The sequence below is a fragment of the Epinephelus fuscoguttatus genome, linkage group LG2 (genome assembly GCF_011397635.1).
Source record: "Epinephelus fuscoguttatus linkage group LG2, E.fuscoguttatus.final_Chr_v1".
NCBI lineage: Eukaryota > Metazoa > Chordata > Actinopteri > Perciformes > Serranidae > Epinephelus > Epinephelus fuscoguttatus.
Window position 1 is genome coordinate 35607805 of NC_064753.1, and position 14181 is coordinate 35621985.

At 41.5% G+C, this 14181-nt stretch overlaps 1 protein-coding gene across 4 annotated transcripts in view; it reads right to left on the reverse strand.

The window, feature by feature from the left end:
- Positions 1–274: 274 nt before the first annotated feature.
- Positions 275–14181, reverse strand: part of pcdh17 (protocadherin 17) — a 76308-nt gene continuing 62401 nt past the window's right edge. For all 4 annotated transcript variants that reach the window (XM_049604095.1, XM_049604088.1, XM_049604078.1 and 1 more), the window contains exon 5: positions 275–5091. In XM_049604095.1, coding sequence (XP_049460052.1) covers positions 4394–5091 — 698 coding nt within the window. In that variant the 3' untranslated portion in view covers positions 275–4393. The remainder of the gene's footprint in view (positions 5092–14181) is intronic.

Genomic DNA, 14181 nt, shown 5'->3' on the forward strand with positions numbered 1-14181 from the left:
GTACAAGGTGCATGCATATGTGCGTTGAAAACCAAAGAACGCAATTGAAAAAGCCAATTTTTATCTTATCCAAAGTAAGCTGGCACTGTGGAAGTAAACAGTGCAATCCTATTTGACAAGGCAAAATTGGCCGCATAGATGCTTGAGAGAACAAAAAATATCGGGTGCTGGAGGTTATCTCTTGGGAGGAGAGAAATTAAATCAAAGCCATGACTAGCCATTCCTCAACCAACTCATACAAGGACAAGAGCAAGCGTTATTAGTAATTGCTTTTTTATTTGATCTTTTCATCTTTTTTTTCAGATAGATCACAATGAACACAGCCTTTAGACAATAGCAGTTGAAATAATCCATACAAATGAATGTCTCTGGTCTTTTCACCAGTTGCCCATTGTAGCGTGGAGCCCTATGCTATCAGTGTGGGCTTGGGGGGTGAGGGGACGACACTGACAAACATCGGGTGCTTGTTTTAACTAACCAAAATGACATGTTGTCTCTATGTGTGTGAAGCAGTGGCCGTCTGAGTCTGTGTGCACCTGCATCAGTGTGAGTCAGAGACCAGAGGCGGTTAGCCACATTCAACAAGGCCCTGTCCTAATCACTTGGTAAAACCAACAGTCTCAAGTGGGCAAAAATAACCCACTCTAGATTTGAGTAATGCACTGCCAACAGTGTATGATGCCAACAGTGTGTAATTAGACAATAATGAGAGGCCTTGCATTACGCTCAATCTCCAACTATGTGTTGACCTCAGCAGCAGCAGCAGCAGCAGCAGCCTCTGCTCTATTAGACAGCAAATAGCCTGAGAGAGGGGCCATGGCTTTAAAGAATACCTTCCATCCACTGGACCCAGCTCATTTCCTGCGCACAGTTTGTGAGTGTACAGACAGTGGCCGGGCCAGGGGAACACCATTAGAGGGGACAGCACTTTAAATGTGCATGAAGTGTGACAGTGACTGTTTTGTGACAGCCAGACTGAGCAAAAAAGAGACAGAACTGTGGGGTGACCTCTGCACTTTGTTTAAATTAATGCCCAAATAAAAGAGAGACCACAGCAGTAGAGGATTCGTGATTCGAATCTACAGTATGCAGGTAACAGAAATTAAATAAGAAGAAAGGAATTGTTTTGTCAAACAATGAGGGGCATGAAAGCGAATCAAGCACATGCACAGAGTAGAAAAGGCTTGATCCAGCATGAAGACTGAGCACAATGAGATAAAAAGAAAATAAAGCATGAAGACAAGTGTGGAAGTGTCACATTTGTCTGGGTCGTGTTTCGCCCTCTCTTTCAGCCTTTGCTTTACCTTCAAGGGACGATGCATTTTAAATAAAAGGCAGTGTGCTGCTGAAGTACCCAGGTGTTTTTGTATGTGTGTGTGTGTGTGTGTGCACACGTGCGCATTTTTGTCAGGATCACAGTTGCAGCGTGCACTTTGAACAGCACATTTTAACTGTTTGTATGATGTGAATGTCAGGCTTGCTGCTTGATTTATCCAGATATTTGAGAGAGATAACAAAAAAAGAAAAAAAAAATCTCATTTAAAAATAACCATAAATATTTCTCCTCCTCCGTCAAATCTTCCAAGCCCTCTCTAAAAAAAGGCTCTGCCATCTCCCAGGATAAGAGCAAGGGTAAACCGAAACCAAATACTTTACAGACGAAAGAGAGGAGAAAAGCTAACAGTTACTTTGCTCCTCGGAGGCGAGAAAGCAAACAGCTGAAGAGCAGGAAAGTAAGCAGATGAATAGTAAAATAAAAAAAGATGGCAAGAAGGCAAAAGAATGGCAGGATGACAGGAAAATGTCCAAACATGTACCTCGATTAAGAAAAAAAAGGAGAACTGAAATACCAAAATACTCAGATGTGACATGTCTGCGGGATAGAATGTGTTATATCTGCTGTCAAGACTCCAACTCAGCTCTGATTCACTTCACAGTAAACACACCAGGAGCCATATAGATGAATGCAAGTCACTGTTCCCTCTCATGGCTGCATCTTACATAGATTTGGTGATTGTGGTCATATTTTTCCAAAACACATCTAGTCTAATAGCCTACTGTTCTGCTTATTTTACTGTCAGAGTATATTAGAAAAAGCACCTCTCTTATTTCAGAGAGTGGCCGAAATGTGCCAAAATTTTCAAAAATAAATGTCTGTATTATTTTTTTTTAAGAAAGCCTGAATGTGAAGACACTTGGTTATATAAACCGTGTACCTAAACAGCTAAGACATCAAATCCAAAGTAACTTCAGATAGAATTTCAGATGTCAAGTTTCTCTGCAAAGTATGAGAATTCTAACATGTATCGAGAAGGAGTACATACATAAACAACACAGACTGCTGAAAAAGAACCTCTTTTGGTCCTTAATAGAAAATGCACATTCTGGTGGACCAGGGCTTTATAAGCAGTCACAAGCTCCACAGATACAACAAGCTCTCCGCAGAGACAGTAAGGCAGTTTTATGATCACCAAGGAAACCACTCCACTTTCCATATGGCAGGTTTCTTTTTTGGAAAGAAAGTAAAAACATAATGAACACAAGACACGCATACGTTATTGTTAAAGAAAATAGCTGCCCTGTAAAAATCTGCTCAGTAAAAATATTCAAACTGTTATCTTGTGGTTTGTTGCTTTTTGTTTGTTGGTTTGAATTGTATTCTAGATCAGCTGGCTCATTAAGCTTTCAACAGTTATTGTATTTGATCCAGCTGGACCTTTCGGGTAAAAAGAGGCGACATCTCAAAAGCACTGAAGCCAGCCTGCAAAGACGCAGAATAGAGAGGAGGAAAAAAAAAAAAAAAAACACCAACAAAAACCCAAACTAAAGCAAACTCACAGAGTTCGACAGCTACTAAGGCAACTTTTGCCAAATACAATATAAGCCCATGTATATTGCAACACAACTATATATTAATTTAATAAAATACACAATATAGCTTTTGTACACATAACAATTTGGCTCAAATGCACAGAAATTGCAGTAAAATCAATAAAAATATGTCAGTTTTTTTGATGTAAACACATCTAAATCGGATACATTTACACATATAATGATATTATGTATAGTGATAATGTGAAGGGACATTTTCTTGTTTATTCATATTTTTGGATATTTGTCTTCGAAACGATGGCAGTGTCCTTTGCAGTTCTTTGAGTTAATACCCCGCAACTTGACCTTAACTCGAGGACACTTTTTTGCTGAGATTCCTCATTTCTTTTTTTCTTACAAAATGTATAAATATTTTGTTAATATTTGGACACTATACATGGATTCATACATATAGTCATCTATATAACCATATAGATATCATCTTTTCACAGTTGAGGAAAAAATGTCCCTTTTTATACAACTCGTGATTGCCTTAAGGCATAGTCACACACATGATAATTCACTGTACACAAGGGACTGAAAGCTGATGATGTTCGTGTATAAGACAATTACACAGATGGCCAAATGTGTGTAAGCATTAGTGTGTGTAGTGTGTGTGTGTTTGCATTTGTGTGTGGGGGCATCAGTGCATGTGTACGCGCAGAGTGTAGTGCACATGTGTAAAATGTGTGTAAAATTGGTGCATGCAACTACACCAGTCAGCAACATGAATGTTTAAATAGAGGCGTGAGACAGACACAGCTTACACATGTGGCTACAAATGACAGGTGAAACATGGTTACACTGTTAATAATTCTCCTTCAGCGTAGCATTTAAGCCCCTCCATCCCCAAGTCCGTGACCAACCCCTACGAACACACTGATTAACCAATCTCTTCAGATACAGGATCCATCACACGTTAAACACCTATATTAAAGTCAGAAAAGATAAGGTCGTTTTTGTGTACTTCCGTCTTTCACTGTCCCGAATAGATTAGAATTTGTTTCACTGTTTCCACATCGATTGTCATGTCTGACCATAAATAGTCCTTTTTCATTCAGTTTCTATGGCCATCACACATAACAGAAATCCACCTACACACACTTAGTTATGTAGGATTTCACAAGAGACCATGAACAACACACTTATGAGCTGGTGGGCACTTAGATAATAGCTTGCGAGGAGCCAGAGGCATAAGCCTCTGCAATTTGCTTAAGAATCCAAAACAAAATAGTTTATAAATTCAGCAGAATTCAGATGTTTGTTACCCAGTTCCTTTTTGTTGGGAGGGATCTTAGCACCAAAACTGGTGCCAAATGACTGACATAATAAATGTTCCCATCATCCGTCCAGTGTCGGTATTTTTCAACAACAAATACAGTGAAAAGAGCTCTTATCGTAAGAGCTATTTAACCTTTTTGATTCGTTTTGGTGTCAGTTTTGGCATGAGAGTTTTTGGAACAGCATTTTATTCCTCTCTCTACATCCATACTTCTTTTTGCTGCCTCCTGTGTCCTCTGTGTCACTTCCTGAGTGTGCCAGTGGCCTCACTTCCTCTGCAGTCCTGCAATAGTTTGTCGATGTCTCTCACCACCTGGTCAGCGTCCATTCTGTCACGGTTCGCGTCGGGCTCCACCTGCTCCAGAACACACTCCATTTCACCTGCTGCCTCTTGGCTGATCCTGGAGCGGGCCTCTGCAAGCACCTTGGCCACTGGGTCTGAGGGAGGCAAGGGTGGGTAGACCCCCTGGTCTCTGGTTTGTTTGGTTGGTGACAGGTACTGACCATCAGGAGGCCCGTAGTGGCCAGAGCAGGTGGCAGGGGGAGGTTTGCCTTCAGCTCCGTCAGCTGGGCTTTTGACTGAAGAGCAGGGAGACATGGTGGAGCAGCCCTTAGTGGGACTGCCAGAGGCTGAAGGTACCTCTTGGAGCAGTGGACTGAGGGCACGTTTTGCCTTCAAGTAGGGCTTGACATTGGCGACCAGGATGGTGTGATCACGCCTCTCTTTTCCAAACGTACAGAACGTCTTCTTGCCATTGGGGTTGACAGTCTCGTAGGTCTCTGTCTCGGGAACAGTCTCCATCCCCGCCGGCACAAACATATTGTTGCGGTAGTCGACACCCTCTGCCTGGTTTCCTCCAGCGGGGAACTGGGGCATCCAGCAGCGGTCAGAATGACCCAGTACTCGGCACTCCTCCGTACAATTTACACAATCCTCATCTGCAGATAGAAAGAAAGGGAGGGGATGGATGGAGAAGAAAGTGATAATTATGTCAGTAGTGTTCATAGAGGAGAGTAAAACCACACAGCGAGAGGGTAATAGAATCATAGAACCATTTATGGTACTGAATTGTACAAAGAGTTGGAGCCCAAAGTTAGACAAGCATAATGAAATGGCGTGGAAAAAATGGAAGAGCCAGGTAAGGATGTCCCATTCCAAACACACATGTGAATGCATGCACATGTACATGCACACAGACACACACCTTTCCAAGGGACTGGGGGACACCTGCTAGCATTTTCCAAAGCTCTGATCAAGGGGATGGCAGAGCATACAGAAGGGTTGGGGAGGGAGCGGGAGAAAAACAACAACAGTTGAGGTTTGGCAAAGGCATAGTGCCGTTATCATAAATTCATGTCAGTGGGCTTTGAAGCCCTCCCTAGACGGAGAGGCTGTGCCAAATGGCTTGTGCTTCCTCCCTGTGTGTTTGTGCCTGTTTATTTGTGTGCTCCTTGTTGTTGTGTGTGCGTGCATGTGTGTGTGAGTGTGAGTGTGTGTGTTCCCCTCTTTCATCTCTATTCAGAGGGATGCACACTCTGGCTGATTATGGGAGTGTTCATGTGTCAAACAGATCCAGAACTTGGTTAAAAAAATAATAATAAAATAAAAAGAGGAGCCCATTTTTTTCTCCTCTTGGGCGTGAAGTGAAAAAAAAAGAGGGGAGAAAAAAAATGGAGCATCTGTTGTCCCATAAATGGAATTTTTCCATTGGCCGGGTGGGATGAAACCAAGAGGAGACAACCGAGAGAACAAAAAAAGACGGGTTCCTAACAGTTGGGACTATACAAATGAAATTGGTACAACTAGTTCCTCGTTTCTCATCCTCATCCACACATCACACAGCGTAATATATAGTAAGTGGTCAGTTAAAACTAACTGAAAATATATTGAAACACTGGTTGTGTATAATGTTTGCCAGTGCTTTGGTGTGTGCAAACCTCCGTCAATCTTGCCATTACATAAAGTGTAAACTCAAAAATGTACAGGATAGTAGTGTTGTTACAATACTGGGATTTCCAACTGCAATACAATACCTTGAAAAATACTGGGTAACTCTTTACTTGAAGGGCTTGAAGAGTGACATGACACTGTCGTAACTATGACATGACACGGTCATGAACCTGTCATGAACATTATGTACATGTCATAAATGTTTATGACTGCTGTTATTAAGTGTCATTCGGTTTTTGTAATGACAAGTTAACATTGTTTGGGTTGTCTTGATTATGACAACTTGACATTCATTAAAGTGACATTACCAGAAGTTGTCTTTGTCATGACAAGTTGACATTAAATTTGTTTGGGATGTCCTTATTATGACAACCTGACATTAACCATGATGACATTACCAGAAGTTGTCTTTGTCATAACAACTTGACATTAACAAAAAATGCACCTTTTTTGTGTTTATGACTAGCTGACATCATGATTGTTACAAACACATCTTCTGGTAATGTCATCCTGGTTAATGTCAGGTTGTCATAATAAGGACATCCCAAACAAATCTAATGTCAACTTGTCATGACAAAGACAACTTCTGATAATGTCACTTTAATTAATGTCAACTTGTCATAATCAAGACACCCCAAACAATGTCAACTTATCATTACAAAAACCAAATGACACTTAATGACAGCAGTCATAAATGTTTATGACATGTACATGATGTTTATGACAAGTTCATGACAGTGTCATGTCATAGTTATGACAGTGTCATGTCACCCTTATGTAGATACCTTCAAGTAAAGCATTACCAAATATTGACAATCACTACCATTTTCAATATTAAGAGTTGACACTGAGGACATAAACTTTAAAAGATAAGTATAACAAGGCTATAACAAGATGACTGTTGTAGACAGTTGTAGACATTAACATTAGGAGGAAACCAGAAAGTGCAGCTGATACCGGCGTATTGACACTGCAGAGAATGAGTATTTAAATTGTTTTCAATATCCAGATTAGATATGCATTGATAAATCAATAATTTTGACAACGCTGCGAGTTAGACAAACCAAAGAGTGCAATAAAACACCAGCATTTAACACAGTTCTCCAGTGAAATCCAAAGGCTGCTTACACAGGCTTCTAAACAAATGCAGCAGCTCAGGCCAATTTGCATATTGGTTTTGAGATATGCAATGCATCTCTGCCTGTTTGTGGAGCCAAACGCTGCAGACAAACACCACCACACTTCCCCATTTCTTACAGCAATGCAACACTTGCTAAAATACACTTTTCTGGAACAAAAACCTGCAACAGAAACTGAGGCAGCTTGCTTTGTTAAGAGGAATTAGGCAAGTCTATTCATAGGAGCTTAATTTCGGCATTGTTGATGTTTGTGTAGCCCACTGAAAGTGTCACTGGCACAAGTGGCAGACAGCAATATTTGAACTGAAACACAGTCATAGATTCAGCATTGCCACGCTTTTTCTAATTAACAGAAAACAGCTTGCTGTCACCTTTAACTTCGCCTTCTGAATGTTAATGGTTTAAACCTTGATTCCTCATGATGAATCTCTGTTGTCGCATATTCAATGTGGGACCAAAACCACATTATAAATCCGTGTTATTTGTCTTTCTGTAACAAGCTTGTTGTGGTTTGAAGTCTGAAACCATAGTCAGTAGGTGAACTTTTGAACGTGATGTTAATGTGAGGATTGAAAACGTATCCTTGGGCTTTGTATAACATTTAAAGGAGTGAGAATGAAGCAGACCTGTGCAGCATTTTCACTGGTATTCTCCACTGAATGTGAGAAGACAACCTGACTGTTAGGAGCTGTAAGCCACCCCATCATTTCCATTATGCGATGCTTGGACCTTTACAGTGCGGCGAGAGTGCTGCTGTAAAGACCACGAACTTGGGACTAATACAATCTTTCGTCGATGCAAATGAGCCGGCAGAGTGGATGTGCTTGAGTGCACTTGGCTAGGCTGTCTTTGCTGTGTTGCGGGTCAGCAGCCTAGATTCCTGAGAGACTGCCCTCCTAAGCTGTAGAGATGAGCTTAACACTTCACAAATGTTTGAAGAAGCCAAACAGTGCTGGCAAAGAGAGCCTGACATTTCCCATGTCGGGGCAGTCATCTGAAGAGGAAATAAGGTGAGCTGGAAAGTGGAGGCCAGACCACTTGGAGATGGACTGCATTTAAATGGTGTGGGGGTGAAAGAATTCATCTGCACACACTGAGAAGCACTTGCGTGCGTGTGCCTGTGTTTGCGCACGACTGCTTCGAGATTTGACTCAGGAAATACAAACAACATGTCAAAGCACAAAGATCGATGATTTGGGCGAAAGCTTGTACATAAATAATACAAACCTGAATTCACTTTCCAACCAGAGCACGCCATGACTGTAATCCATCACCAAGCCACAAAATATAGACCCTACGTGTAACCAAGCTTAACAGAAAGACAACCACTGCCTTTCACGCAGCCAGCCTGCATGCATTCCAGACACACACAATTAACTTGGCTCCTACGATGTCTTCATGCTCTCAGAGGTGATTGTCCATTCACCGTGTGCATATTAAAGCATAAATAATCCATGCAGACACATTTCCCTCTATTTAGTTGGAGGAAACCTCTGATAGATTATTCATGTCTCGGCTGCACGTTCAACCTTGAGGCGTTCTCCTCATATCTACGGTTAACAATATGACATATGAGAGCAAGGGTGACATTCATCTCCCTCCCCTCCCCCCCACTTTCGCTCTGCCTCCTCGCTATGGCTGTACCAGCTCTCCGGGATGGGCAATAGAAGCCTCCACCAAGGACACATTTGCCTGTGATAATTTGGCTACCAGGGGCGTGCTCAGTCGCTGCCTCTCCACTTTCCCTCTCGGCTCTGTGGTCCAAGATAAATTACAGCGATGGATACACTCAAACATGCAATCATTTGACACAATTTGATTCACCTCTCGGTCAATGATCTGATACGGTACAATGATGGAGCACGCCAATAATCTGCTTTATTCATTATTTCTGAATATGCAGTAAATCATTAGGAAAAAGAATGACATCAACAAATTAGCTTTACTATATCTCATCACTTAACACCTGCCTATACTGCCCACTCACTTTATATTTTAAGTTAGTAGATGCCCTCATTTTTATCATTTGATCTTTTTGGCAACATCATTGCTTCCATTTTTCATATGAAATTATTTGTAAGTATTTGTTGTAAAATCAAAACCTCAAGATAGCTTGAACCTCAAGATATCAATCTGTGCTTACAACAGGAACACAGTATTTTTTTTTATCTCTCAGTGTTCACTGTTTTATCAAGTTTGCAATCTTGGCCAGAGATACCGTATGGCTACAGAAAAATTTGTCCTTAAATCTCATCTTACAAACGAGCCTTGAAGAGGACAGTACATCTTGTAACCACGTTGGCCCTGAACCAAATGGGAACAAATGAAAACGACAGGGGACGGTGAAATGATATGCAGCAAGGATTTTAGATTAGTCAGTATAAAAGCGTGACCAAAACATCTTAAACGTCAGAAGAGAAGAGAAGAGACGAGAGGAGGGAAGATCCAGCTTCATTTACAGGGAAAGTGTCACAGAAACTCTGATCGAGTTGCCCGGTCAGAAGGCAGACGCAGTTGATGTTTGTATCTTTGCAGCCCTATTGTAGACACTTGACCTGAATCCCTGATTGAAATCAGATATTTATTACACCTCTATTGCCAACAAAAAAAAGTTTAATTAACTCCACACTCTCTTTTGTACTTGTGGATGCTTTTTTAACAGCGAGCAGACGGAGCTATCTTACTACCTCTGGCAGGGTTAATTGCCTTGCTTTAGGGCAGGATAGCAAGACTGGGTACCAATGAGTTAGATAGGACAGCTATGTAGCTGCCAGTTATCTTTACTGCTAAGAGCACATGAAACAGATATAAAAAGTGGCTAAGCTGCCCTCAGAAATCTGGGAGCAACAGAAAAAGGACACACAGAGTCAAAGAAACCTTTACTAATTCAGAAAGCCCTTCAATTCAGCAAGAAGGATACAATAAATTGCAATTAAGAAAATAAAATAAAATTTAAAAAAGAGGAGGAAATGATCTGGGTTCAATGTGTCATTTGTCAACATCAGATACCGCCGTGCCTCGTAACAACACTCAGGCTGAGATAGGCCACTGAAAGCAAAAGATAGATGAATGAAGGATTTCTTAATTACTTTGCGAACCAAAGGTGCCTTATCTAAAATGCAAAACTAAGTCCCTACATGTATTTCTTTAAAGTGACTGGGATGTTTTTAGAGGCAATTCTTGGAGCATAAATTAGCAATAATTTGAATGTGTAATTTCAATAAAGAATTCAATTTAAAAGCAGAGTAGAGCATCCAAACATTGTGTGTAATGACTGCTCGGTGTATTCAAAACAGAAGAAAACAAGAGAGAGTTGGTCCGATTTGATTTAATGCAAACTGGCTAAACCGCCATTTGTCATACAACACCTTTTGGCAAATGAAGAAGTAGCCTGTGCTAACAACGTCATGGCGCTAAATCCACCTCATACTGCATTAGTAATAAGCAATATGACAACTTGATTAATATAACAGGCCTGTTTTGTTTATAAAATGGACCATGGAGCCACTGGTGTTGGACAGGCCAGTGTCAGCAACATGAAGGAGATACAGGTGGAAGGAGACGAGCGGTGAATGCTGTCTGTTTACTAAAAAGTTAATGTGTTTTTTGGGTGACAAGACGAGACATGGCAGAGTTAGTCTCTCAAGAAAACTAAAACTCTGCCAATGTGACAAGATTTTGGATTTAAAGCCGATGATAGAGGTGTCTAAACTGGCTGCAAGCGCCGTTCCGAGCTGAACTTTCACGGACTCCATGTTTCTTTTGTTCCTGTTGTTTACTTTGAAAGCACCACAATGGATGAGGAGCAGCTGATTCATGAAGTTCAAATGAGAAATTATCTACACAGTACCTCCATATTTCACTATAAAAACCAAAAAGGAGATTGCAGATGGCAGATTGGTAAATGAACGTCACTAATAAAAAGCTAGGCTACTTGCTGTTAGCTGTACTGTCAATCATTTCCAGTAAATATCACTATATAAAATGTGTTTTCTGTTTTAAAAGCACGGTGGTGCAGTGGTCAGCATTGTCACCTCACAGAGAGAGGGTTCCTGGTTTGAACCCAGTGTGGGGGAGCCCTTCTGTGTTGGGTCAGCACGTTCTCCCCATGTCAGTGTTGGTTTGCTCCGGGTACTCCAGCTTCCTCCCACAGTCCAAAGACATGCAGGTTAATCTGTGACTCTAAATTGTCCGTAGGTGTGAATGTGAGTGTGAATGTTGTCTGTCTCTATGTGTCAGCCCTGTGATAGTTTGGCGGCCTGTCCAGGGTTTACCCTGCCTCTTGCCCAATGTCAGCTGGGATAGGCTCCAGCCTCCCTGCGACCCTCAATAGGATAAGTGGTTTTGGAAAATGAATGAATTAATGTTTTAAAAGTAATCTTGAAAACGTAGGAGGATAGCAAGTGGGCTACTCACCAGTCTTTTAAGTGATTACATCTCCACTCTGATCTCGAGCTGATAGCTATGTGGTGTGCTCACATGACATAACAGAAGTGCATATTTAATGGATTCAGTGTGGACAGAGAGCTCCGCTGTTACACAGTGCCACATGATAGTCAGATGCTAGTTTTTATTGGGACACGGTGTCAATATGTTGTAATCAGAAGTGGCTGCTGAATCGATTAGGACACCTGATAAGATTTGGTATACCAATTCGATCCGGTGTTTGGCTTCATATCAAACCGGTTTGAGAATTTTCACATCAGCCCAACTCTAATTGACACTGCATGTGTATCTCCTGTACATCTCTGTGTCTGTAAGCCTGACCATGAATGTGCATGTACGAGTTCGATTTTTGCCCTGTATTTTTTAGTCTGATTTACAGTGATTTTCATTTGGCTCTCTGTTAGTTGAATGCCCTGCTCTTTAGCATCTAGAGCGCTGAGCCTTGTTGTGTAGTTGTTGAATTTACAAGAACAGGAAACTATTATTGGTATCTCATTTTTTACCCTACCCTTTTACTAATACTCCTTAAGGAGCACCGTACAAGTGCAGATGCAACAGAAAATAAGCAACAAACAATAGAGGATGGTGATACATAGCCATACAGACATTTACACCCCCTTCTCTCTCTCTCTCTCTCTCTCTCTCTCACACACACACACAAACACACACACACACACACACACACACACACACACAATATCCACTATCACAACTACACTTGAAATGATTCACAACCCAGTGTCCACTGTAAAATGTCAAGATGGAATGAGGTTGATATTAAAAAACTCCAATAACCCAAAGGGGTCAGGTATAAATGATGAAGAAAAAAACAAAGAAGCAATACAGTTAAAACCAGTGGACTCCTAAATTGTGTGTCCCATTGTCATTTAGCCAGTAATCATATACAAACGGCCACATTTTTTATCACCATCTTATATCATGAGTTAACAGTATTATGAAAAGCTCCCGCAGCCATCTCAGCATCACAGCAACAGTGAAGGTGCTTCTTCTACTGAGCCATAAAATGCCTCTCATCTCTTTCCAAATTATGGGGAAAAAAAAAAAAAGCCGCCCCTCTATTTTCCTTCCAGAAAAAGTCTTTTCACTAAATTAACACTTAATTAACGAGGGCCACGTAAAATCACACACAGGTGGGCAAGAAGGCACGAGGCTCTCCCTCGACACAGATTAATAGAAAGTAACTGGTCACCATTTCTGGAATACACAATTGTTTTTCTGCTCTCCTCGATTACATTTTTCAAACTTTCAGGGTGGAAGCTTCCAGTATGGCTCGTGAAGGATGTGCACCTAAACCTGTGAGTGTAAAAGTGTGCCTGTGTATCAGTGTGTGTCATAAAGCATGGTGTGATTTCCCTAAACACCCTTTTCTCCCTCCAGACGCCTGCCCCCCTGGCCCTACATGCCCATCCCTCCTCGCTTTATTACCCAGCCCTGTGATTAATGTCCCTCTGTCACACACTGTGGTTCCTGTGGTGGGAGGGAGAGAGGAAACAAGAGAGAGCTGTACACACACAGGCTACTGCTAGCAAAGCAACAGCAGCAAGCTGAACACACAAACTCACAGTGTGGTAGAGTGTTTAGTAAGTTCAAAAAGCTACAAACACAACAATTTAGCATCCATCACAGTGGCGGTGAATCATTTCACCATCATGCACACCTGGCTAGTCATTAGACAGCCCTACGAGCTGCGAAAGTAGCCTACAAGAGTGGAGAATGATCCGAGATAATGTGGGTGTGTATTTGTGGTTGTGTTGTGCTGAATATACCCCAACCCACCCAAGGTGGACAGGAGGAAAGGCAGCTGACGAATTGCGCAGAGCATCTGTGACAGACCATGACTGCACCTGTTCACCTGAGGGAGCTCGCAGTGTGTGTTTATGTGTGTGTGTTATTGTGTTTTTAATCTCCTCGCCTACTGCTATCTCACCCAGCTGATCCATGCAAACCCCCCTCCCCGCATTCTCAGCCAATCAGGGTGACTAAATATTTGAACTGCACAGATGAGAGAGTCTCCACTCTGACTGAGCCTAATGTTTAGTAAATATCTTATGACTTCTCAGGTCGCCAGTCTACCCCACACACATAGTGTGAACAGAGGAAATCTCAGATTTGGTTTTCAAAGGAGTCCATATACCACGGCTGAGTTCTTACCGCAGCAGCCCAGGTTTGATTCCAAGCAGGGCCCGTTGCTGCGTGTCATCCCCTCTCTCTTCTCCCCCCTTTCATGTCACTCTTTGTCTACTATCAAAAGGCAAAAGGCCAAAAAATGACTCTAAAAATATATGAAATAAAATAAAACATACAATACAGATTAGAACTACTTTCTTGTGATTGTACGCCACCATGAACCAAAGATGCAGCTACAGTTTGCATCCATTTCCCTCATCACTATATTTCTATTAGACATTTGTGTGAAATCTTTTTACAATTAGCACATAAATTATTGATTGATGGCCAAAAACATCTTTTGCA